Source organism: Lygodium microphyllum, chromosome 26 (genome assembly GCF_053477565.2).
Source record: "Lygodium microphyllum isolate KBCC chromosome 26, Lygodium_microphyllum_v1.1.10, whole genome shotgun sequence".
Lineage (NCBI taxonomy): Eukaryota > Viridiplantae > Streptophyta > Polypodiopsida > Schizaeales > Lygodiaceae > Lygodium > Lygodium microphyllum.
In genome coordinates, this window is record NC_141160.1 from 88489898 (window position 1) to 88517386 (window position 27489).

The following is a 27489-nucleotide window of genomic DNA, read 5'->3' on the forward strand; positions in this document are numbered from 1 at the left end:
AAACATTTTTTAATATGGTTTTTGACTTAGAGAGAGAGATAGAGAGGAAATATATAATTTGAAAGAGAGAAAAAATAGGGGGAGAGAAAGGGAAAGAGAAAAATAGAGAGAAAAAAACTTGAAAGAAAAAGAGAGAGGAAAAGAAAAATAAGGAGAGAAAGAGAGAGAGAGAGCCAAAAAGAAAGAAAAGGAGAGAGAGGGGGAACAGAGAGAGAAAATTATAGAGAGGGGAAATGTAAAATTTAAGAGAGAGAGACGAAAAGAGAAAAAGAAAGGACGGGGAAAGAAAAGGGGGGAGAGAGATAGAGAGAAGAAAGAGAGAGAATTTGAACACAGAGAGAGAATTATAGAGAGATGAAAGATAAAATTTAAAAGAAAGAGAAAATAAAAAAATTAAATAGAGAATGAAGATAGAGAAGAAAAAAGAGGATAGAGAAGGAAAAGAGAGGAGAGAGGGGGGAGAGAAGAAAAGCAGAGAGAGAGCGAGAGAGAGAGAGAGAGAGAGAGAGAGAGAGAGAGAGAGAGAGAGAGAGAGAGAAAGAGGAAGAAAGATGGGGAAAAAGAGGAAAGAGAAATGCATTTTTTAAATTTAAATATTTTTTGAGAGGGGGAAAGAAGAGAGGGGAGAAGAGAGAGAGAGAAAAGATAAAATTTAAAAGAGAGAGAGAATAAAAAATAAAATTAGGAGAAAGCGGAGGAGAAAAAAAGGGATCGGAGAGAGAGAGAATAAAAGGAGAGGAGAAGACGAGACAGAATATGAACATAAAGAGAGAATTATATGTAGGGAAAATATAAAATTTACATACCTTAAGAGAGTGAGGTGGGAAAAGAAAGTGAAAGTAGGAGAGAGAGAACATGGAGAGAATTATAGAGAGAAAAAAAATAGAGGAGAGGGAGAGAGGGAACATGGAGAGAGAATTATAGAGAGAGGAAAAATAAAATTTAAAAGTAAAAAGAAGAGAGAGAGAGAATAATAAGAAAAAGAAGAGAAAATATAAATAAAGAGAGAGAATAATAGAGAGGAAATTTACAATTTAAAAGAGAAAGAAAGAGAAGAAAAAATAAAAAAAGAAAATAAAGAGAGAGAGAAGAATAAATATAAGAGGAGAAAAAAGAAAAAGAGAGAAGAGTGGGGGGAAAATAAAAGAGGGAGATAGAAAGAGAGAGAGAAGAAAATCGAGGAAAGGAAAAAAAAAAAAGAGAGAAAACTAAGAGAGGAGAAAAAATAAACTAAAATAAAAAGCAGAGAAAAAGAAAATTAGAGATAGTGGGAGAGCTAAGCCTAGCTTTCTGCGCGAGATTCCCTGCGATAGTAAGTGGGGCCTGGGCTTGCTTCAAAGGTCGCCTGAAGGTGACAATGGCTGGGAACGCCAATATAACGTCGTTTTTGCGAGATTGACAGCGAAAAACCTTCAGTTAAGAGGGGGTGCGTTCTCCCCGCACCCACCCCCAACACATTCACACACAATTGGGTGAAGGAGAAGTTGGGTCTGAACCTATCCGTACAGAGTGAATTGTGTGGTGCAGGGACCTACTATGGCTTCCCCATCCTCACATCAAGATCCTGCTCTCGAAGATAGGAACGTTAGGGCAGACACTGCATTATTCAAGTTGGTGAAAGTGGTAGGGTCAACGATCTGTGATGCTCATGATGTGGGTGTGGTCATTGGCGCTTTGAGCGCGTTGACATCCCTTCTATTCTCTCATGATGTGACGACAAGAGAAGGTAATTCTAAGATTTATTTCCTGTCTAGTGAATCAACTAACATATTTAGAGGCTGTTTTGCATGTGAAAGCATTATCAACTAGCCCTTGGTTCTTTGTATTACTCATCTCTATACACTGTGACCTCTTGAGTATTTATTGAATTAGAATGAAATTGAATCGGATTACACATTTTGTAGCAATGGCTATGGATGCCGAGCACTTGTATTTGTGTAAGCTCTTACTGCTTTTGGTCATAGCAACATCTGCCATCTAAGGAAGCACAAATTATGAAGCTGAGTCTGTTACTCTTAATAGAGTTTTGCACAAAGGCCAAGCTGAGTCTGTTACTCTTAATAGAGTTTTGCACAAAGCCAAGCACCTTAGAGCTTGAGATGGTTTTGGCAACCATCTTTGAGAAGTGGGAAGAGTAACAACATCCCAGGGGTGGAGTGTCTAAAAACATTGAAGAAGTACACTTGAGCTCAATATGAGAAAGTTTGGCCAAAGAGGAGTATGATAAGATCCAACTAGACAACAAATGAGTTGAACTGAATTAAGTTGTCTTTGTGAGGCTTTGCATAACCCATAAAATCAATGGATGTATGGTATCGTAATGTTGCTTGCCAATCTTCTACCAAGCTTGAAAATGAGTAGGGAGTTTTAATGGTTGTATTATAGGAGCTTAAGGATAGTAACTATTTGAATTTCTTGTAAGTCTCCAATATGTCGGATATTTGGGTACTTTCTAAGTTCAATATCTAACCCATGAGAGCTTAATTGTGATTATGTGAGATCACTTGCTTTTTTTCCCTTCCAATCATGGGGTGCAAGAAGTCTTGTTTTATAGACCAATATGAGGTTCACTTTATGTCAACATTCATAGTGTATTGACATCTTTTCTTGTACATTCTCACATACTAGCTTCCTCATTCCAATCATTGTTTCTAGGGCGTCCTCACATCCATCCCATTTGGGGTATACTCAACAAACTTTCTAAACCGCCCACTATAGGCATGTATGGATGTTTTTGGCATGGCTTTATGAGGTAGATGTGTGCCATTGAATCTTTTGTACTAGGTTTGCACTCAACAATATGCTCTTTTCTTCTTGACCGTGGGTGCCCCTAGAGAGGAGCCAGGGGAAGGCTGTGGCAAGACTAGAGGGCGACATGGGGCTTTGCTACAGTGGAGCTAGAGAAAGGCTATGGCAACCAACCCCTTTTTGAATAAGAATGTGGGGAGGACTTTTTATGGACTTGATCATGCAGCCTCACGTAATGCAAGAACTACCATACGAATTCATAGAAGGTCGGCAATCGGAGCAATGAAATGATGTGTTGGATCAAATGGAAGTATTTTTCAAGCAACTTGTTTAACAAGAATGTAACTTGGTCGTCATTTGACTTCAAATGAGCTAGTAGTGGCAAACTCAGTGAGTAACCGCCTCTATTCGGTTAGTTTGACTTTCAAGTCATCCCCTTAATAGAAAACTCTTGAAAATTGAGTTTGATGCGTCTGGTTCAATCTCTTGCTACATAGTAGTCAAGGAGATGACTCCAATTCTTAAATGTGGGGGGAAAGTGTTGTAATTGAGGCTTCAACTTAGGAAGCAATCTCTGCATTAACTCAATATTGGCTGTGGCATTTTGAGCTCTCCATTGACGGATGTGATTAGAGCAAGTTAGTCCAAGGTCCAACATAAGCTCTAGACCAACAACTAGGTCCCAAAGACTGTGAGATTGAAGTACTTGTTGCATAAAGTAGACCAAGTGGTGAAATTTGACTCATTAAAATGAGTCTTATCCGTGAACACATTCTTGGTTATAGCAATAGGGTGGTAGTGCTAAATGAGAAATAGGGCGAGTAGGGTTGGGGAGTGGAGTACACTTGGGGATTAAGCTCGGAGTGCCCACCATCCAAGTGGAATGTATGTACAGTGGATCCAAAAGTTGGAATGGGTTGACTAGGCATGGGTATGGTAGCCACATGTGTAGTCCAAGGAGAACGGATGGGAATGTGAGAGGCAGAGGATGGAAATCCTTGTGTGGAAGTAACCCATGGAGTGAGGAACGGTGCACCATAAGCAAAGGATGGAGATCCTTGCATTTGAGAGGCCAAAGGATTTGGGGGGGGGGGGGTGTGAATGTTTAGGGGTAGTGAGGGGGATGCCCATCACAACTGTCCCAAGATGGATAGATGCGCTTACTTGCGAGTGGGTGTAAGGCATAGTGTTAAAAGGTGGAATTCCTATTAACAATGTACTAGGGTGCAGAATGGCATTTACTAGTGGATAGCTAGCATTTGGTGATGAGAAAGAAAAGGTGCTAGGACTAAAACAAAAGATCCAAATCCTAGTGTGCTAGATGCAGATGTGGAGTGCAATCCTAAGTTATTGAAAGCCGAAGAAAGAAAATCTATGTTTTGTCTAGAAGATGGAGGGATGGAAGGAGTTTAAGAAAAGTGACTATCAATACCATGCTCAAATGAAACAGAACTGCTAGATATTCTTGTAGAAGTACGGCTACTTCAAGAGCCACCTTGATTTACTTTTACATACTCAAAGTTGTCATTATCTGACAAACCTGAAATTGGGCCTAGCAGTGATGAAGAAGGTAGATTGCTAGTCGTCCCAAATGCCGTATGTTCTCCCCGATCGGAGAGGTGGCCAGGAACTGATTTGGATGGATTAGGGGCAAGATTTTCAGGAGTTGGAGAGTGGTAGCTATGACCATACTTGATATGAAAGTATTCTTGGAACTCCTCATTTATCATGAAACTTGTATTTGGCCAAGAAGAAGAAGGTGAAGGTAAAGTGTCATCTTCCCCATTGAGTCCATAATGCACCTTAGGGCCTCCAATGATCGAGAAGCTTGATACGACGTAGTAGGGTCCCAAGAAGGAGTTTAAGACATTGTGAATGAGTTATGTGTTGTTCGTGCATCTTGCACAAAACCAAGCTCTCTACACATCATGCTCTTTAGAAGAGCATTGGCTTTGATATCATGTGAAGATAAGCTAGGGTTTACACTGACAAAAAATAGAATGTATGAACACAAATAAAACACAATAACTCAAACAATAACGCAGAAACCCTGAACGCAAAACGCAAAACTAAAAAACGCAGCCAAGCCTGAGTAGTGGAAGATAGATGCAGTTTTGGCATCTATATCCTGTCATTGCTTTTGTCTTGCATGTCCATAACAAGTGAGTTTGCATGCTCATTGCATTTATCTGCATTGATGCACACATACAATATGCTCATATCACTAATGTGCAACACAAACTAGCCACTAGAAAAATAAAAAAAGCAGAAGACATCACTTTGCAAATGTTGGTCTAATTACCACGTTTTGGATTGCAGGATATTTTTCCCAGCTTAATCAGGTGAGTTTTCAGTTCACATTGAAGAAAATGTTTTATTTTGTGATCATAGTTTTGAAAGATGCAATGGTCCATATAGTGTTCGGTTGATCTTAACAGTTAGATTGGAAAGAAAACATCTGTGGATGGAAATGTGTTAATGTCTTTAGTGCACAGAAAATCTTCTTGAGTGCAAGCTTCAAAATGACTCACACCACTGTTCAAAAACTCTTTGAATGCATTTTATTGATTCAATGGTGCACAAGGACATTGAAATCACACATTGAAAATACAAGCTGCTTGAACTGTGCTTTCATTGGTAGGTTCAGTGTTCCAGATCCAATTCAATGGGTTCCCAGATGGTAAATTGTTGGCTAAGGCTTCTACTTTTGAGTAATTTTTGATAGCATGTATGTGTCACCATACTGGCTTCAGATTGATTATTGATTTGAGTGATCAAGAAATGTGAGAGTATTTCTGACTTCTTTGTGACCTCCTTAACCACTGCCTAAATTGGTTATTTGTCTTCAATGCCAGCGTGTTTTGGACTGCCAGAATGAAGCACTTGCACTTACCTCCAATGAAAATTCAATGGAAGTTTTTAGACAGCTTTTTTATGGAGGCTCTTCATTCTCAACTTTGTCAAAGATTTTATTTTCTGGTAAATGTATTAAGACAACGCTTCATAATGATGTCAATGAAGCTTGCCATTTTAAGATATTAGGTTAGATTTATGCAATATGTGTTCAATTTCTAGATTGTGCTGCATCTTGCTTAAATATACTATTTCGTTCAGATGACATTGTTTCAAACATGCAGAGACAAAAGTGCTCCTACTTATTGAGCAAAATATTATAGCCCAAACATTTTGTTAGGCAGGAAAGCTAAAATTCAGGCGTATATGTCTTATTGCTAATCAATTGATGACCTAGGTTGCAACTTGTGTAAGAGTAAGATGACAGGGGCAATTAGTGATTGCAGGCTCCTGTGACTTATATTGGTTGACTACAGCTAGGAATGGGCTTGATTTAAGGGTATTGTGTCTCTTTATAGCCCTCTTGCTGTTGCCTTTGAGTGAGGTGTTTTCTGTTAGCTTTGAAGCTTTTCCGCTCTTCTTTTTAAAACTACTTTGACAAAAGTGGGACTCAAATGATGCTAGACTTTAATAGCGAGCACAAATGCGGGGTCCTAGAGCTGAGGGCTAAGGCATTTCCATGTAGAGTCTAGACCATTTGTTGGTGGATTGGGATTCTTAAACAAAATTCTGCTTGTGTAATTTGGGCCTCCTAAGCTGAAAAGGGTGCATTACTCATTAAACCTTCATTATCTCATTAAACAGCCCCAAAATTCAAATGCACTCTGCATATTTCAGTGTCCCATAAGCAACCTCTCCACTTTTTGGTTGGTCCCTTATCTATAAATAGAGTGTGTGCTAGGTCACTTGTATCCTAGTCTATCCCCAGTCCATCATCACATGGCTGCCAGCTCCTCTTCCTGCTGCTGCTCATTCCAACCCACCTCCAATTGCTGGCATGGATATCCTTCAGCTGCCCTTCCATCCGCAGTGGAGTGCATTTGTCTAAAGTAAGTTGTTGCTAGGCCCTCAAGCCCCTGTTGCTATCAACATCAGCCTATGTTTTTGCTGTTCAGTTGACATGACTGCTGTTCATTGTCAACAGCAGGGTCAGTTTTCTGTTTTTTCTGTTTTCAGCACTTTTGTTCATCATCCTTTGCTACGATTGGTGGTTATTGCACTTGGGATGCATCTCTAGTGGATGACACACATTGATACCTCCCTTAGCTTGCTCCCATGAGAGCCACTGGCTATTGGATAGCTCTCCCCTTGAGCATTTTATACATTTTTATTCATTATTCAACTACATTCATTTTGCATTTTGCGTTGTTACGTTAGTGTTAAAGTTCATTGTGTTTTAGTGTGGTTGTACACTTTGTGTTTTCTTTTGCAAACCCTCACGTATCATGGTATCTAAACTGGTACTCTTCTGAAGAGTTACTTGAGACTATCATGGTAGTGCTTGGTTCATCTTTGATTATGTCATGTGCTAACAAATGATGGCTCAGACCACTCCATCTCGGGATCCTTTGATGTTTTCTCAAGATACTCCTTCAATGGAGGTTGTGTTAAGGCATTATGGTCTTGATTTGGAGGACAATGCTCCAACTACTGACCTTTCTTCTAGGGATCATTCATCAACGCCCAGCTCTTCTTCGTCTCATATTCCTTCACAAGGTGCATCTTTCTTCCAGGGATCATTCACTGACAAAGCTTTTCTTCGTCTCATATTCCTTCACAAGGTGACTCTTAGTTGAGGTACTCCACTGAGACTAATCACCCTTAGTTAAGGAAAGACTATCCACTTTGGATACAATCGAAAGTTAAAATTCTTCACTCAAGCTTAGTGGTAGGTTATGTCCACATTGTTTTGGATGCACATTTAGGTTGTCGATTGTATCACCCTTAGTTGAGGAAAGACTATTCACTTTGGATAAAATTGAAAGTTTAAATTCTTCACAGTCAAGCTCGGTGGTAGGTTCATGTTCACATTGTTTTTGATGCATATTTATGTTGTAGGCCATCGTTAGATACTTGATGTACCACTTTGCACCTTTCCTATATCCACAAGTGAGTCACTTTGTCCTTTGGTCTAGTTGTGTGGGGAATTTCCCTCTAGCACACTGTATTACCATCCTTGGTTGCTCAAAAGGACAAATGCTCCTCTTCTATTGATGCACATACGACAGTCTGCCTCGATCTTCGTGCCTAATCGATTCTTACAAATTGGTATCAGAGCGTAAGGTGCTGTAGACGGTCGTCAGATTGAGGTAGAAGACCAGAGCTAGCAAGAGACAGCTCAAAGGCGAGCAAGAGAGTCGCAGGTAGGCTCATGTGCTGGAGAGACAGTTGACAAGTGCAGGCCTGAGGTAGTCGATTGGTGCAGCAGCTACAGGTGATGATTGACCAGCATGGTCCAGCAGGCAACAGCGTGATGGGCGTGGACCAGTGTGTGCAATGTCTGCAGGGACCATCGACCAGGCGCTAGCGGGTCGAGTAGCAATCAAGAGGGCATGCGGGCACCAAACACGCCACGCCAGCGAGGCGCCAGCGCGTGGCGTCATGGGACGGCGGTCGGGCAGGCGCCGTGATGCGGGCAGGTCATGCGACCCGCCCCACAGGTCAACGGGGTCACAATTTTCAAAATTCTTTTTGAATTTTTTCCTTGGCCTAACAGGGGGGTTCGCGCGTACAAGCATGAAAGGTCAAATTTGTGCAATTTTGGCCCAGAAAGTTGGGGCTTCGCTAGACTGAGCACTGTTTGTGAAAAATTGAGGCATCTGCATTGGAATTGCAGACATTGTGCATATTTGAATTGGGGATTTCGCCAAAATTGTTGAAATTTTGCTCATCTGAGTCAAATTTCTCAACATTTGACCCACAAAATTTGGGGCTTTTCCCAAATTTTGGGAATTTGATGCAAGACAAGCAAATCTGTCTCAGAAATTGCAGGAATTTGTGACATTTTGTCCCCGACATTTGGGCCTTTTAATGTACATGTGCAAATTGGGCTGAAATTTACCCAATTTCTCAACATTGATGCACATTGGACCCCGTGCAACTTGGGGTTTTTGCAGTTTGGGCAAAATTTGTGCAGCATTTGGTCATTTTATGTACATGCAGGTTGAATTCCGCGCAATTTGGACATCAACACTTGGTAAAATTTGGGGGTTTTGCTAAAATTGCTTTATTTTGGCAAAATTGGATAGTCCTATGCATGACAGAGGAAATGCAGATGTGTGTTTGACGCTTTGAGCACAAAATTTTGGGGCTTTTGACCATTCGTGTCAAATTTTATGCCCGTAGGTACATGTACAACAGAAATTGCAGCTGAAATTTTGGGATTTCTCATGTAATGTGATGTACATGCCCTTGGAACAGCTGTAATCAGTTGGATAATGCTGTAGCAGTTGGTTTGGTGCTCTGAAAACTTAATTACAGGTCTGAAATCTGTACTTCTGCATGGTCATTTATTGCTGATTGGTACTTGTTTGTACCTTGGTCACTTGGGTGACAGTTTGGGCCTACATTTGCTGGTTTTTTGGTCACATTTGGACTGAAGACCATGGCTGGCAGCAATGACAGCAGTAATTTGATGCATATAAAGAAGCTTGAAGGCGCACATAATTTTGCAGTGTGGCAAAAATAGTGCTACAATATCCTGTTACAAAAGAAGCAGGAAAAGCCAATCAAAACCAAAGGGGCAAAGCTTGCGGACATGGATCAGGACGATTGGGATGAGTTGAATGAGCTTGCACGCTCAACCATAGAGCTATCGATTTCTGATGCCTTGCTCTTCAATATTGAAGGTTTGGATTCTGCATATGCTATATTGACTAGACTGGAAGAACTGTATGCATAGAAGAGTGCTGCAAGCAAAGTGTACTGGCTGAAAAAGCTTATGGATTTGCGTATGAAAGAAGGTACAGCAATGTCTACTCACTTGAGTGAGTTTAACTCCATTTTCAGCTAGCTGGTTGCCTTGAAGTTCATGATTGATGAGGAATTTAAGGCTACTTTCTTGCTTTGCACTCTATCAGAGAGTTCAGATACATTCAGGATTGCTATGAGCAATTCTAATGTGATCCTTTTGTATGTTGATGTAGAGAGTGCTCTACTTATGGAAGAGATGAATCGGCAGAACAATGCATCCAATAAGTCTTCCAGTGCTTTGCATACTAGGGGCAGATCACAGCAAAAGGGCAAATATGATGGCAAGGGGCGCAATAAATCACGTGGCAAAGATGTTGAATGCCATCATTGTGGCAAGAAGGGTCACTTTAAATATGACTGCTACAAATGGAAGAAAGAGAAAGGAAAAGGCAAGAAGACAGATGATAGCAAGGAAGATAAGAAGAACAGTCAGCCTAAGAAGAGCAGTGTAAAAATTGAAGAGGTGAATGTAGTCACTCATGACAGTGAGAGTGGGAGTGATGTACTCTTTGTCTCTTCACATTTTGGTGCATATGCTTTACTTGCAGATACAGATGATGACATGCATTCCTAGATTCTTGATTCAGGTGCTTCCTTTCATATCACCCCTCATCGTGAGTGGTTTTCCGCCTATACAAGGGGTCGACATGGTGTTGTCCATCTTGGGGACAACTATGTATGTGAGATTGCAGGTATTGGTAGTGTGCAGTTACAGTTTTAGCATGGCTCTGTCTTTATACTTCAGCATGTACGGCATGTACCTCAGCTCAAGAAGAGCTTGATTAGCACAGGGCAGCTAGATGATGATGGTTTTCATGCCACCTTTGGTGATGGAAAATGGAAGATTTGTAAGGGATCTAGGGTTATTGCTAGAGGTTGCAAGAGTGATACTTTGTATCCACTTCATGTATCTAGTGTGTGTGACCATGTTGTTGCCGTGAGCAAGTAGCCAAGCGTTTCTTTGTGGCATGGCCGGTTGGGACACATGAATCAAACAGGAATGAAAGTGCTTTCTCGTTTGGGTTACTTGCCTTGTTTCCATTGTGCTGATTTTGAGCATTGTGATCATTGCATTTATGGCAAACATGCACAGACGTCACATGAAAAATCTATTTCTTTGAAATCTTCTCCTCTAGAGTTAGTACATTCGGATGTATGTCAAATGCTTGGATTATCTTTAGGGGGAAAGAAATATTTTGTCACCTTTGTCGATGATGCTATACTGAAAGTATGGGTTTATCCTATTCGTAGCAAGGATGAAGTGCTTGATAAGTTTAAAAAATTCTTGGCATTGGCTGAAAATCAGATAGATAAGACACTTAGTGTCTTTGCTCTGACAATGGTGGGGAATATGTGTCCAAGGCCTTTCAGGCATTTTGCAACAGCAAAGGGATAAAGAGGGAACTCACTGCCCCTCATAATCCTCCCCAAAATGGAGTTGCAGAGCGTATGAATCGGACCATACAAGATAAGGTCCGTATGATGCTGTCTCATGCTGCATTACCCCATGGTTTTTTGGGTAGAGGCTGTTATGATAGCCGTTCACTTGATTAATCAGTCACCAAATAGGTCTTTGGGAGGGGGGGGGGACTTCCCCAAGAAGTGTGGTCAGGCAAGCCACCTTCATATTCTTATCTGAAAGTATTTGGCTGCGAGGCTTTTGTGCACATTCGTAAAGAAAAACGCAGCAAACTTGAGCCAAAGTCCTGTAAATGCATTTTCCTAGGATATGGTGGCGAGGGTGAAATAGGGTATAAATTGTGGGATCCCGAGAAAAGGAAAGTAGTACGCAGCAATGACGTTATCTTTTGGGAAGATCACATACACAAACAACCCGAAAAGACTGAGGAGGTCCGCAGGGTTGTATTCCGGGAAGAAATACCTTTTGGACAGTAAAATGTGCCCACTGTACAGCAGCAAATACCTGCTATAAATGAACCTGTAAATGCAGGAAATGATCAGCCAGCTATTGCCCATGAAAATGAGCTATTACATGTGCAGGAACAGCCAGGACAGCAAGCTGTTAATGCTGATTTGCAGGCTGAAATGCCAGGACAGCATGCTGAAAATGGAAATTTGTAGGAACAACAAGCAAACAATGACCATTGGGTTAGGAGATCGTCTAGGGCTACTAGACAACCTGATAAGTTTATTCTTGGTGCAATTAATGTGGCTGATTATGTCATGTTGACAGATTGTGGTGAACCGTCTTGCTTCAAGGAAGCAATGGACAGACAGGACAACAAGAAATGGTATAAAGCCATGCTGTCAGAGATGGAATCTCTTGAAAAAAATGGCACTTGGTGTTGGGTGTAAAGGCCCTTCGCTACACTTCCCGCGTATATATTTTACTTGTACATGTGACCGCACTCTTGTGGGTGTAAATGTACCGTACCCTAAAACATAAATACATTCTTTCATTCTTTGTGTGTACCACATTGGTACACACCCAACTCAAGTCTCTACTCTCTCTGCACTCTCTACTGCTGAACACACTCCATTCTCGCTGCGCACACCACTTAGGCATTTTCGCTTTCCTTCAAACTGGTATCAGAGCTTCGGCTAAGGTGTGCGCGCTTCCCGGAGCCTGTGCGAGACATCGCCAGCGCTTTACTCATGAGAAATCAGCAAGTCGTTATCTCTGCTGGTCAGGCGAGAGCACGCGCGAAACAGGAGATAGTGCTGCAGGGTCGTTTTTGCTGTCTGTAACGAGACAGGTCAGGCGCAGCCATTCCAGGTCAGCACAGGTCAGGTCGTCAGTTTTCCTGGTCACGTTTCTGTTCAGGACAGTCAGGCGACAGTGTTCAGGTCACGTTTTACTCAGGCGACAGCTGGACAGACAGTCGCCAGGTCAGAAACAGGTCGGTGTGGTCAGGCGACAGCTGACGTGGTCAGCGTGGACAGGCGACTGTTCGTTTTTGATCAGCGTGATCAGTTGACAGGTCACGACAGTCATTTTTTGCAATTTTTGTGACTTGTCACATTAAAACAGGCCCCGGTTCGTGCGCGCAAGCATAGTTCTCACAGTTGTGCAGATTTGAGCCAGAAAATTTGGGGCTTTTCCAGATTTAGTGCTGTTCATGCATAATACAGACATCTGCGTCAAAATTGCAGACATTGTGCGCATATAAATTGGGGATTTCGCCAAATTTGGTGAAATTTTGCTCGTTTGAGTAAAATTTCTCAACATTGGACCCATAAAATTTGGGCCTTTTGCTGTATTGGTGAAATTTTGCTTAGCTAAGTCAGATTGGTTGACATTCGTGCACACTTGGACCCGGAAAATTTGGGGCTTTTGCAAAATTTTATGAAATTTTACTGAATTTGCTCGTTTTATGCTCTCGAGAACATGTATTAAAGCAATTGGGGCAGATTTATTGCAGAAAATTTGGGGCTTTTCACATTAGTGATGTATTTTGAGCCGATTTGTGCTTTGACAGTGGAATTACAGCAGATTCACTGCTAAGTGGGATAAATTTGGACTTGGGATGCATAAAATGTTATGAAAAGGCAGCTTCTCTTGGTACATGTATTGCTGAATGCTCATTGTGCAGTGAAACAGTGGCACATACAGCACTCGGGTTATTGCATTTGGGCATTACGGTGATGTATTATTGAAGTGGGAGCTGTCTTGTATGCACATGTATCAGATTTGCTTTGTGTATATGCTGTAATCAGCCCTTTGGACTGCAATTACAGCAAAATATCTGCTTCTTGGGCACACTTTGAAGTGCAAGTTTGTGTATTTGCTGTTATATACAGCAACCTTGCTATTGGCTGATTGCATTCAGCATTCTATTGCAGAAATTTATTACTGAAAAATGGCTGGAAGTGCATCCACTGCTGACACAAAGAATCTTTTTGAGATTCGCAAATTTGATGGCAATGGCTTTGATCTTTGGAAAGATCGTATGCAGGGTATCCTTTTTCTGAAGGATTGTGAAGATGCTTTGGCAGAACAAAAACCTGCTGCTTTGTCAGATGAAGATTGGGCTAAAATGAATAAAAAGGCCATTACTTACATCAAAATGGCAGTTACTGATGATATCTTGGTTGATATCAAGGGACTCAACAGTGCATATGCAGTTTGGGAGAAACTTAAAGCTACGTATGAGAATACTACTCTTGTTAATCAGGTCCATCTCATGCGAAAGTTAGTCAACTTAAAGCTTAATGAGTCTAAGCCCGCCTCAGAGCATTTGGCTGCATTTACAGGTATTTTGAGTCAGTTACAGGATGCAGGCTTGCCGGCTTTTGATCCTAAGCTAAAGGCTATCTTCTTGCTCATGACTTTGCCAGATTCATGGGAAGCATTGGTTGTGTCATTGAGCAACAACCCCAACTTGACATTTGATGGTGTACGTGGTTCTATCCTCAATGAGGAGATTAGACGCAAGTCTAGTGGGGAAAACAGTGGATCAGCCTATATGTTAGAGGACGGACTGAAAAGAAGTCAAATGCTGCAAATAAGCATAAAAATCGCAGCAAAAGCAAAGAAAAACAGCAAGATGTCACTTGCTATCAGTGTGGATGCAAAGGGCATAAAAAGCCTGATTGCAGGTACTATAAGAAGGAGCAAGAACGCAAGAAGCAGGCTAATGCAAAAGGCAAAAAGAATGAGAAGGATAGCAGCTCTACCCCTAAAGAAACAGAAAAGGCAAATATGGTATCTAGTGTTGTCATTGAGGAGATAGAAGATGATAAAGATGTTGATTTGCTGGTTGCATCTTCAGATCCACATGCTATGACAGTGGAAGACATGTATATCACTAGAAGGGATGTGATAGATGCCTTGTTATCTGCTCATGATGGTTTGTCACAATCGTGGATTGTTGACAGTGGTGCCTCATTTCATGTAACTCCATCTCTGGAGTGTTTTCTACTTATGCAGCAGGTAATCTTGGGAAAGTTTACCTAGGGAATAATCATGCATGTGACATTGAAGGAGTGGACACCATACACCAGGCTCTTGAAAATGACCAGGAATTGATTCTTCATGATGTTAGGTATGTACCTGGCATTAAGAAGAGCTTGCTTTCTGCTAGGCAGTTAGATACCAGGGGTTACTACACTACCTTTGGTGGTGGAATGTGGAAAATACAGAAAGGATCTATGTTGGTCACTAGAGGTGGTAAAAAGGGAACTTTGTATTATCTTCATTGCAAGGCACTTCCTGGAAAGTTTGTTGCAGTTGCAGAAGTACAGTCACACATGGAGCTATGGCATAAGCGTCTTGGACACATGAGCCAAAAGGGTTTGGATGCACTTTCTTCACTTGGAAGAGTTGATGTGAAAAACTCAAAGCTTGACTTTTGTGATGACTGTGTCTTTGGAAAACATGTAAAGAGTTCATACTCTCATGGAGCCTCTAGGAAGGCATGTATCTTGGATTTAGTCCATTCCGATGTATGTACCATGCCAATAAAAACTCATAGTGGTTTCCGTTATTTTGTGTCTTTTATTGATGACCACTCTAGAAAGCTATGGGTTTATTTGCTTAAGCAGAAAAGTGAGGCATTGGATGCCTTTAAAAGGTTTTATACATTTGTTAGTACTCAAAAGGGCTTAAAACTGAAATGCATAAGAACAAATAATGGGGGAGAGTATGTATCTAAACAATTTAATAGTTTTTGTGATGAAAATGGGATTAAACGAGAGCTTACAGCCCCTTATAATCCGTCATCTAATGGTGTGGCTAAGCGAATGAATCGCACTTTATGTGAGAAGATTCGGTGCATGCTGTCCACAGCTAATCTTCTGCAATTGTTCTGGGGGGAGGCACTTAAAACCGCGGTGCATATTTGCAACCGATCTCCACATCGTGCACTTGATAGTGGCATCCCTGAAGAGGTTTGGTCTGGCAAACCTGCTTCATATGACCACTTAAGGGTCTTTGGCTGCGAATGCTATGTACATGTGCCTGTTGATAGCAGAACTAAACTTGACATGAAATCCCTCAGAGGCATTTTCATGGGTTATGGAGATGATGGTGAAATGGGTTATAGAGTTTGGGTTCCAAGCTTAAAAAAGTGCTACGCAGCCGAGATGTGGTATTTAATGAATCAAAGCTGTTGAAAAATGCCACATCTAGTGATGTAGACAAAAAGAAAGTGAAATTTCAGCATGATCAGCCACTTAAACAGCCATCAGCCACTGAAAATTCAGCTCCATCTGATGCTGGTTATGATAATCAGCGTGTCATTATTGAGCTAGATGCAAATGGGCAGCAAAGGGATGCTGAAAATCAGTTTGGGCAACAAAATCAGCATGCTGAACATCAATTACAGCAGCCTGAAAATTTATTACAACAACCTGAAAATGCAGTTCAGCAGCCAAATAATGAGGTCATTGACATTCCTTTGGATGTAGATCCATTGCCTGATAACATAGATCATTGGGTGAGAAGGTCTACACGTGTCAGGAGACCCATACAGAGGTTTGATCCCTCTTTGGACTGCATTTTACTCACAGATGAGGGTGAGCCTCTTACATATAAACAGGCATTGTCATGTGAGTTAAAGAAAAAGTGGGAGCAAGCTATGCAGGAAGAAATGAAGTCATTGTATCAGAATGATACTTGGGATTTGGTTTCATTGCCCAAAGATAGGAAAGCTATTCCTAACAAGTGGGTCTACAAAATCAAATGTGTGGATGGCAAACCCAAATACAAAGCCAGGCTTGTGGCTAAGGGTTATACTCAGAAAGAGGGGATTGACTTTCAGGAAGTCTTTTCACGTGTTGTCAAAATGACGACTCTTCGGGTATTGTTTGCTATTGTTGCATCTATGGATCTTGAACTTGATCAGATGGATGCTAGAACTGCATTCCTGCATGGTGATTTAGAAGAAGAGCTGTATATGAAACAGCCAAAGGGCTTTGTTATGCCAGGAAAGGAGCATTTGGTGTGCAAGCTTAAGAGAAGCTTGTATGGTTTAAAACAGGCTCCTAGACAGTGGTATAAGAAGTTTGATGCCTTCATGCTCTCACATGGGTTTAAAAGAAGCAATGCAGATCACTGCTTATACACAAAGAAGGCTGATGATGGAAGCCTTATTATCCTTGTGCTTTATGTGGATGATATGCTTATTGTTGGTAAGCATAAGAGCCAGGTTAATGCATTGAAAAGACAGCTGAATTCAGCCTTTTCCATGAAGGACTTGGGTGCAGCTGAACATATTTTGGGCATGCGTGTGATGAGAGATAGAGAGCAGAAGCTCTTATTTCTCTCACAAGAAAAGTACATCAACAAAGTACTTGATCGTTTCTCTATGACAGATGCTAAGTCACTTGGTGTTCCATTACCACCATACCTTAAGCTTAGCAATGCTGATTGCCCAAAAAATGACATGGCAGCCAACTCTATGAAGGGTGTTCCTTATGCTTCAGCTTGTGGATCACTCATGTATACTATGGTTGCCACTAGACCTGACATTGCTCATGCAGTGGGAATTGTGAGCAGGTTTATGTCGAACCCTAGCAAAGCACATTGGGAGGCAGTGAAATGCATCTTTCGATACCTTAAGGGCACACAAAGAAAATGTATTTGCTATGGAAAGGGTACATTAGATCTGTAGGGATATTGTGATGCAGACATGGCAGGTGACTTGGATACTCGCAAGTCTACTAGTGGGTATATATTTACCTTGACTGGTGGGGCAGTTTCTTGGTGCTCTAGATTGCAAAAGATAGTAGCACTTTCTACCACTGAGGCTGAATATATTTCAGCCACTGAAGCTTCAAAAGAAGTTGTTTGGCTTGGTCGCTTGGTCAAGGATTTTGGGCTGCCCACCAAAACACCTGTACTTGGATGTGATAGCCAGAGTGCTATATGTCTGGCTATGAATGCCATGTTTCATACACGTACTAAACATATTGATGTACGGTATCACTTTATCAGACAAGTTCTGGATGATGGTCTAGTCACACTGACTAAGATCAAAACACAAGATAACCCTGCAGATGCTCTCACAAAAAATCTTGCAAAGGCTCAGCATGAGCATTGTATTCGACTAGTGGGACTTGGTTAAAGGTTTGCTCATGACCTTTAAGTGGGAGGTTGTTGGGTGTAAAGGCTCTTCGCTACACTTTCCGTGTATATATTTTACTTGTACATGTGACTTCACTCTTGCGGGTGTAAATGTACCATACCCTAAAACATAAATACATTCTTTCATTCTTTGTGTGTGCCACACCGGTACACACCCAACTCAAGTCTCTACTCTCTCTGCACTCTCTACTGCTGAACACATTCCATTCTCGCTGCGCACACCACTTAGACATTTTCGCTTTCCTTCACTTGGGACTTGGTGCAGTTGCCTAAAGGGCAGAAAACCCTTCCATGCAAATGGGTTTACAAGATGGTCACTTCTGGTTCCTCACCAAAGTACAAAGCAAGATTGGTTGCAAAAGGATACAAGCAGGAGCATGGAATTGACTTTGATGAGATTTTCTCTCCTGTAGTCAAGATGACTACATTGAGAACCATTTTGGGCTTGGTAGCAATTGAGGATATGGAGCTCATATAGATGGATGTAAAGACTGCGTTTTTACATGGTGATCTGCATGAAGACATATATATGCAGCAACCTGAAGGGTTTGTTGAACAAGGGAAGGAAAAAATGGTATGTAAACTCAAAAGAAGTTTGTATGGGCTGAAACAAGCACCAAGAGAATGATATCATAAGTTTGATACATTCATGCAGTCCCAAGGCTTTCATAGAAGTCAAGTGGATCACTGCTTGTACACCAAGAAGGCAACAGATGGTAGTCTAATTATCTTGGTTTTGTATGTTGATGACATGTTGATTACTGACAGGGATACTCATGCCTTGGACTCACTGAAGCAAAGTCTTCATGGCAGCTTTGATATGAAGGATCTTGGTGATGCAAATCACATTCTTGGCATTCAAATACTCAGAGAAAGATCGAAAGGCTTACTCTATCTATCTCAGCAGGAGTATATCTCTAAAGTTTTGCAGCGTTTCAATATGGAGGGGGAGAAAACCATTGGGGTTCCATTGCCTCCATATGTGAAATTAGTGCAGAGGACAGCACTACATATGATGATGAGAAGGCTGAAATGACCAAGATACCATATGCTTCAGCTGTTAGCAGTTTGATGTATGCTATGGTTGCTACACGTCCTAACATTGCCTTTGCAGTGGGAGTGGTTAGCAGATACATAGCAACTCCTGGCAAGAAGCATTGGGATGCAGCGAAAGGTATTATGAGATACCTCAACGGCACAAAGGAGTTGTGCATCTGCTTTGAAAAGCAGAAGGCATCTGTTTTTGGCTTTACGGATGCAGACTATGCTGGTCATGCAGACTGTAGGAAGTCCACTTCTGGGTATATGTTTACTTTCACAAGAGGAGCAGTCTCTTGGATCTCAAGGTTGCAAAAGTGTATTGCATTGTCTACTACAGAGGCCGAGTATGTGGCTTCCACTGAGGCATGCAAGGAGGCTTTATGGCTTTCACGTCTAGTGGAAGAGCTTGGCATCACAGAGTTACCTGTTCTCCATTGTGATAGTCAGAGTGCTATCATGCTTGAGCCTCTCCACTATCCTCACACCCCTTCAAGAGGACATTGCGGTTCGTGGTTATCTTCATCATCTTCCTTGTGCTACCCCTTGTTCCCTTGCATCACATTCACTCCATGATTCAAAACTTCATCATTCCATTCATTAGAGTTTCTTCTCTCTTCACTTCATCATTCCATTCATTAGAGTTTCTTCTCTTTTCTCTTCTCCATGTTTGCCGAGTTCACTCCGTGTTTCTCCCCGCAAATCCTACTGTCTCGCTGGTATGTCATCTATTGACATGGTGTTAGAGCTGGATCTGCTCAAACAATGGCAAAGATCCTCAACTCCAGTGAAGGCAAAGACCGGTGATGGGTTCGACATCCACTTCTTTTCTTCTTCCGTTGCATCAACCCCCTAACTGGTGGCTGCTCCCTCCTGCGCTTGTTGTTTTCCAGCATGCGTTCAAGGCTGCTACTGCTGCCGTCTCTTTCCTTATCTGCATTTTTAGTCTTTCTCTCTCTTGCACAGTCGTTTGCATAAGATCCAACCTTCCTTTGGAGAGGCAATGCTACATGCTGAAGAATACTCATGGAGCAGGTGCCACTTGGACAGTGTCCCTCGCTCTTCTCTTGTTCCCCTTTTTGGGCCTGAGAGGGGGTGTTGAGAAACCCTTCACTCGCAGTTTGCATTTTTGCATTTAGGGTTTGGCGCCATACTAGACCGACTGTGCCTATTTATAGGCCACTCTCTCATTCATTCCTTACGGTTGATCCTTTAGTCCATCACTCCCACTCTCTCTTCATCAGTCTTCTGACACACTCTCTTCCATAATCTCTCTCTCATCTCCTACCACCATCTCCACACTCTCCTCGCGCTAGCCTTCATCTCTAGTCTGTTGCGTTTATGGTGGCAATGTGCTCCTCTTCAGCTGGCGTTCATCCTCCATTGTTGGCGCTAGCATCTTCTGTGCTCCTACACCTTGCGTTTGGAGTCCACACTCTCTTGGTGTCAGCATCTACCCTATCTGGCATCATCCTCCACCCTTCTGGTGGCTCCACCTTCTTGCATTTGGCTGCCAAGGAGGTTCCTCACCATCTGACATCTCTCTCCAACAGGCGTCCCCTTCATTAGAGGCAGTTGCACCTTGCGTTTGGTTCTTGGATACTTCCCACCCTTCTGACGTCACTCTAGTAACTGGTGTCACCTATTAGGCTTGCGTTTGTAGACGGAGGCTTCATCAGCTGTCTCCTTGCTCGTAGGTATCACTCCAGCAACTGGCATCACCTCATTAGACTTGCGTTTGCAGACGGAGGCTTCATCGGCTGTCTCCCTGCTCGTAGGTACCACTCTTTATCCCTGCATTTGTAGATTTAGAGGCTCCTCACCTTTCGACGGCAATCTCCCTCCTCTAGGCGACACCTCCTCATCGTGTGTTTGTAAGCTCAGAGGCATCTTCGGTAGTCTTCCTGCACTCCAAGGCTTCCTTTGTGCTATAGCACCCTTGTATCAGATTCACTTCATTAGCATGATTTATCTTTCATAATCTTCTGTGTTACTTTTCTCTCTCAGTGTTTGTCGTACACACAATGTGTTTTCCCTCGCAAACCCTATTGTTTCTTTGGTCACTTAGTCATTTTGACAACTAGTACCAGAGCCGGAGGTGCTTAGAGAGCCACAAAGATCCTCCTCATTAGAGAAGACAAAGATCGGTGGTGGGTTCGGTATCAACATTTGATTTCTCTGACATTTCCGTTTTGCATTGGGAGATATCATTTTTCTCCCTTCCACCCTCCCTTCTTCAGTTTTCCACCCCGGTACCATGGTGTCTCCATCGATAGAGTGCCCTTCTACTGGGTGCTACTAATGTAGTACGAACGGTCATTCCACCGAAGATTGCCGACTTTGACCTTTGCTTCCCCCTCACCCCCCTCGGAGTGTATGTGTCTTCCACCTGGCACTTCCTGTGCCACCTCTCCTTTCTGGGCCACAAAGATCTTTTATGCATTGGCTATTGGAGTATTGCGCTCAAGGCAATAAGCCGCAACCGACGCGCATTGAGTCCTTTTGAGCACATGGAGACTCTAAGTCTTAAGACCTTACAAGGGGATAAGCCCTCCTGGAGACCACCCCATTGCATGGAGTTTTTCCCTACCACTTCCGGGTATAGTGGCTTCCATGGCCCACATCTCCTCCATAGTTCACTCTCCTGAGAGCCTGCAACTGTTCCCTACCCTTGGCTCATCCTGAGCCTTCTCCTTTCCCAACACCCTCTTTCACTTAGTTTCGAGAGGCCACTTCTGGGTGCTTTCTGGTTTTTTCTTCCGAGCCTCAAATACCTTCTTCGGCACGACCGATGGCACTTCCTTTGTCATGAGATGCTTCGCAGTCTGTGAGCCATGAGTAGTTGGATTCCCTTTCTCTCTCAGACTGGGATTCAGAGGGGGATTTTCTTACTTCGCTCTCAGAGGGGGCTTCCGGTTCTTCTTTGGCTTCAGAGGGGGCTCTTACTTCTACACTTTCCGATTTAGAGAGGGACCCTATGTGCCATGAAGTTCTTCTCACACCACCACCTTTCACATTCGAGGAGTGGCTCTCCTTTGAGCAATCATTTTCTCTACTCATACCCAAGATCTAGAGGATCTACCTTGATTGGGGCCCTTGGGTCTTCAGCAGCAACTTGGTGGCTAGGCCTTCATATTCCTTCCAGCATGGAGTCACGGAGCTAGTTGCTTCTCTCCCGAGGTTGAGTTTCGGGTTCTATAGCTCATACAGTCTCCTGACTATCTTCAAAGGTCTCCTTTCAAGTGGTGTTCTCAGCTTCCAGGGTGGATTTTCTTTGTCCCTTGGTCAGCGTGGAGCCTACTCCCAAGATCGAGTACGGGCATATCCTTATGGTTCTCGACACCACACAAAGTCCGACATTCCTCCTATGCATTGTATGATTTTGCAATCTACATTTGCAGATCGTGCAAAAGAAGTACAATTGCATAAGTTACATGTGGTTTGCAACTGATGTATGCTTTATCTTTGTACTAGGGTGCTTGGGCAAGCGAACAATTTTCCCATAAAGGACATTGTCCAAGTAGCACCTACTATATGAGCATTCTTTAATATGCAGCATTGCATCTGCACCTCACTCTTCTCTTGTTTCCCTTTTTGGGCTTGAGAGGGGGTGCTGAGAAACCCTTCACCCTTCACCCGCAATTTGCATTTTTGCATTTTCGGTTTTGCGTTTTGCGTTTAGGGTTTGTGTTTAGGGTTTGCAGTCCCAAAAAGGGGCGCCACCCTAGACTGATTGTGCCTATTTATAGGCCACTCTCTCATTCATTCCTCACGGCTGATTCATTCAGTTCGTTACCTTTTCTCTCCAGCCTTTCCACTACCCTTACACCCCTTCAGGAGGACATTGCGGTTCGTGGTTCGTTGTTCATGGCTGTCTCCATCATCTTCCTTGTGCTACGGCACCCTTGTTCCCTTGTATCACATTCACTTCATGATTCAGAACTTCATCATTCCATTCATCAGAGTTTATTCTCTCTTCTCTTCTCTTCTCCATGTTTGCCGAGTTCACTCCATGTTCCTCCCCGCAAACCCTACTATCTTGCTGGTATGTCATATTTTGACAAGAAGAAGAAGTCATCTTCTACACCTTTGAGACAGCAAGGTACACTAAAAGTAATGCCAAAGCCTTCACTTGAAGCTCCCAAAGATGCTAATGAATCAAAACAATTGGTACTTACGGGGCAAGGAATGCAAATGCAAGGGTATCATAGAAGTGCCAATCCATGCATGCTATTATGTGGCAGCCAAGATACTTTGGTGGTAGCATGATTTTTCATGCTATGGTTGGATAGGGGCGGCATATGATAGGGGCGGCATATGAGAATGTATGGTATAAATCCCTATGGTACGTAGCAGCCAATGCATTGTGTGCAAGGCCCAATGTATTCAGGTATGGCTGGAAATATGCAAAACCCTATATATGGCAGCATTGGCTTGATGCGTGGGGCACAAAGTAGCATGTTTGGTAATGCATCCATAACCCTGAATGTTTATGGGGCTCAAGGAACGAGTGCTGGCCATGTAAATGCTTTGTTTGGTGTTGGTTTTGATGTAAATTCAACAAATGCACCCTTTTTGCAGCAGCTAGTAGGGGCAGCAAAAGGCTATGATGAGTGTGGAAAAGCGGTGAAGTTGAGCCTTTTAGTGGTGCACAAGATAGGTTGAAAGCTTCGACTTTCATTCGGGAGTTTAATAGAGAAGGAACAATGTGATTGCAATGGCTGAAGGTACAAGGCTGCAATGGTCAACCCATATATGCAGCTCTACGTATTAGTGTGGGCACCAAATGGTAGCAGGGGGATAAGAGAATAAGGAGGACTGGCTGATCACGAAGGATCATTGATGGATAATGAGAGTGGGAGGGTAGGTTGCCTATATATAGGCAAAATGGGGCCACAATTGGTAATATATGCTTTGGAAGTGGTTGAAAGTATTCATTGATGACTTGTGTGTTCACACCAATTGGAAAGAGCACCTAGAAAATCTTCTCATCATCTTTGAGAGGTGTAGACAATATGGTGTCTCGCTAAACCCCTCGAAGTGCCACTTTAGGATCAAACATGAATGCATACTAGGGAAAGTTGTGTCAAGGAATGGGATTTCCATTGACTTCTCAAAAGTCAAACCAACTATAAGGGAGTGGAGTTCTTTCTTGGCCATAGAGAGTGGGATCAGTTGGAGTATTCAATGCTGGCCAAATAAGCATCAATTTTTGAGTATCATGCATGAGGAGCCTGTTTTAAACAATAAAGTGCCTTATGCAACTTGCAAACCAAGTGCTCCTTTCCTTTGACCACAGACCTTGGAGGCTATAAAACATAGACATCCCCATGAAGGTCACCATTCAAGAATGTTTTCATGTCCAATTGATGCACTTTCCAACCATAATGTGTAGCCATAGCAATAACAAACCTCACTATACTCATGTGGGATGTAGGAGCAAATGTCTCCTCGTAATCTATGCCTTTCTTTTGGGCATAGCCTTTTGTGAACAAACATGCCTTATACCTATCAATGGTGCTATCAACATGGCAAGTAACCTTACATGCCACAAGCCACAATGAGGCTAAGTATATGACCCTTGAAAGGGTTCTCTCTTATGTTCTGGGGGGGGGGACTTGTTGGTTATCATTCTTTATGTAGATGGTTTGCTGCTCACGGGGTCTAGAGAGGATAAAATTGCAGCTTTTAAGGCTGGTTTGAAACATGCTTTTGATATATCAGATATTGGGCTGCTTACACTATTATTTGGGGATTCAATTCACCCAAAATTAGCATGGTATCATCATGTCACAGCCACAGTATATGGACAAGCTCTTGTATAGGTTCAACATGCAAGAATGTGAGCCTATGAGCACTCTGATGGAGCCAAGGCTGAAGCTGTCCATACATGATGGTAGTGAGATGCCTGATGTTGCAATCTCTAGCTAGGCTGTTGGCTGTTTTATGTATCTTTGCAACACATGCCTGGTAAGTTGTTGAGCAGATCTTTCATTGTTCGCAAGGTACTTAGACATATGCATTATTTTTTCTTGGGGGCAAGGAAAGGGGGGGGGGGGGGGGGGAGGGGAATTGCAGCTGCAGGCTTACGACGATTCAGATTGGGTGGATATTGTTTTTTTTTGGGCTGTTCATGCATTTCATGGCTTAGTATGAAACAACCTATAGTGTTTACCTCATCTTGTGAGGCTGAGTACAGGGTAGCCTCCACAACAACAATTGAATGTGTGTGGTTGCTGCGGAGATTGCTAGCTGGTATATAGGTCTTGTTGAAGGGTTCTACACCCATTCTCTTGGACAGTTAGTGTGCTATTGTAGTAGTACAAAATCCTGTGTTTATGCTGCTTGCATGAAACACATTGAGATTCACTACCACTATGTGAGAGAGAGATCTTATGCAGGAGAGATCAGCTTGATGTATGTTTCCACACAGGAAAATATTGCAGGCATTTTTACCAAGGCTTTACCATGTGAGAAGTTTGAGGCTTATTACCCTTTGGTGATTGATGATCCTTGTACTTCATCACATTGGCACTTTAGGGGGTTTGAACTGAAAATTATATGTCCAATGTAATTTGTGTGGTGTGGACACTTATTAAAGTGCCAAAGTATAGTATGTCTAGGACTTTAAACTAGTGACACTAGACTCTAGAGTTAAATTAACTCCAGTTGAGTTAGGGATAGGTCTAACTTACTTAACACCTATTGTTCATTCTAACATTCTAGTACTTGCATCTTTTGAGTGTAGGACTGCTGCCCACTCTTGCTCATTGTCTTTTTTTTTTCATAAAAGGTAATTGTATTAATTACGAAAAAGGTACAAGTTTACATGATTACAAGATACACGATGGCTCTACCCATCGTGTGTACATACTGACTCTCTACAAGATAAGGATCTCCCCCCCTCTCTCTCTCTCTCTTTTTTTCTTCGTTACAAGATACACGATGGCTCTACCCCATCGTGTGTACACATTGACTCTCTACAAGAACCAGACGACCAAAGAGTTACAAAGTCATGGCAAAGACATAGAGGAAATTGCCATATGCCAGGTACGTAAGTCCTCTCGAGAGAGCATGTTAGAGTGCCGGAGAAGATCTATCTGCCAATACAAGAGACCTTTAAGCCTAGCAATATGCCGCTGAACATTATAGGAGGAATAAAAAAGAAAAGCATTCCGAATGGTCCAGTTGTGCCAACAGCCCCAATATTGAAGAAAGTGAAACAAGATCTTCATATGTGGCTATGTCGGTGTGGGATATTTGGGCTGTGCAAAAACCCAATCAAACGGGCGTAGCGAGAAACCAACCACCGCTCGCCAAATGGTTGACAAGAATGACCAGATTTTCTGAGCGGGGGGGCAAGAAATAAAACGATGACGGGTGGATTCCACAGTGGTGGTGCAAAAGAAACAGTTGCCGTTAGAGATTCGACACTTGGAAAGAGCTGAAGCAAGCGAAAGACCACCAATCATCACCCTCCAAAGAAAGACCTTATATTTGAAGGGTGTCTTGTTCAACCAGCCCTCCATCACAGTTACCCTCCACCATGACTGGGATTTATGCAATCCCCATAGAGTATTAGCTTTAGTAACCAGCCATTGATGATCTTTAATGAGAAGATGATACACCTGGTTAGCTGAAGCCTTTTCTAAATTCAGCCGGTCTGCAATGTCCCAGTCCTGCCAGGGACGATCCGTAGCAAGGGCAGGAAAGGGTTGTTTGCTCTGGAGCACCATCAAAAGCTATTCCCATAAATACTTGTATCCACGAGGGATCCTGAAAAGCCTCCTGGCTGTACGAAACGATATCAACACATTGCGATTGGCAAGGGTGGCATCCACGACCGAAGTTAAGCCCAAACGTGCCATGCGGTTGAATTTTGGTTGAAGCTCATGCTTATCTTCCCACGAAATTAACCGCGAGACTGCCAACAATTCCAATTGAAAAGAATTAGTAGCTAAGCGATCCTCCGCTGGATGCCATTGAGCCTTTCGGAGGACCAGTCTCCAGGAACACACCAAATGGGCAAGCAGAGATGAAAAAGAATTGGAGAACTGAGAATCGACATTAAGAACATGCCACCAAGAACTCTGGATTTGGGTATTACCCTGCAGAAGCCCGTGATCCTCAAGAAAATAACGGGCTATAACGATCCATGGATGATGATCCGAGCACATGGCGCGAAAAAGAGACCAGCGGAGTGCCAGCATATGAGTTTGGGCATCTAAAATAGCCTCTCCACCCATGCGTTTAGGGGTGGATGCATGTGACCAAGAAATCCAGGAAATGCCTGCATGCAAGGAATCCTTCTTCCATAACATGAAACGAATAGACTGAGTAAGAGCATTCAGTGTAGTAGTAGTCCAGGGCAGCAATGGCAAGAAATATGTGAGTATTGGCAACATAATTGTCTAGGCTACTTTGAGGCGAACATGAAAGGGCCAGGCCTGAGACTTCCAATATAGAAACTTAGCCGCCAGTTTTTGTGAAATCCACTATAGTAGTTGCTTTGGGGGAACATCAACACCCAAAGGGTACCCAAGATGCCTGACAATGGAGCCACGAGGAACATCCATTTCCTGCCAGTTTATGACTACAAATCCGACTCTGTGCAGCTGAGAATGGCTGATTTCAAAGCGTTGATACGAAGACCGGAAGCCTGACCAAAGAGAGCCTAAACATCTAATGATTTGCGAAGGTTATCCTTGTCCGCACGTAGAATCATAAAGCTGTCATCAACCAAGGATTGACTAATGAAGTGCTGTCCAGAGGGAAGCGACAATCCTGCCAACTGAGTAGAAGATGCCATATGAGATAACATCGAAAGAACT

The 27489-nt window shown here is 42.6% G+C and overlaps 1 protein-coding gene across 10 annotated transcripts in view; it reads left to right on the plus strand.

Moving 5' to 3' along the window:
- The first annotated feature begins 1289 nt into the window (after positions 1 to 1289).
- Positions 1290 to 27489, plus strand: part of EMB2423 (telomere length regulation TEL2 family protein) — a 53053-nt gene continuing 26853 nt past the window's right edge. For 5 of the 10 annotated variants that reach the window (XR_015688814.1, XR_015688813.1, XR_015688815.1 and 2 more), the window contains exons 1-3: positions 1290 to 1726; positions 5068 to 5090; positions 5604 to 5727. Coding sequence is in view for 6 of the 10 variants with exons in the window: in XM_087667688.1 (XP_087523814.1) it covers positions 1537 to 1726; positions 5068 to 5090; positions 5604 to 5727 (337 nt within the window). In the remaining 4 variants the exon portion in view is untranslated. The remainder of the gene's footprint in view (positions 1727 to 5067; positions 5091 to 5603; positions 5728 to 27489) is intronic. The other 5 variants (XM_087667685.1, XM_087667686.1, XM_087667684.1 and 2 more) reach the window with 4 other exon arrangements.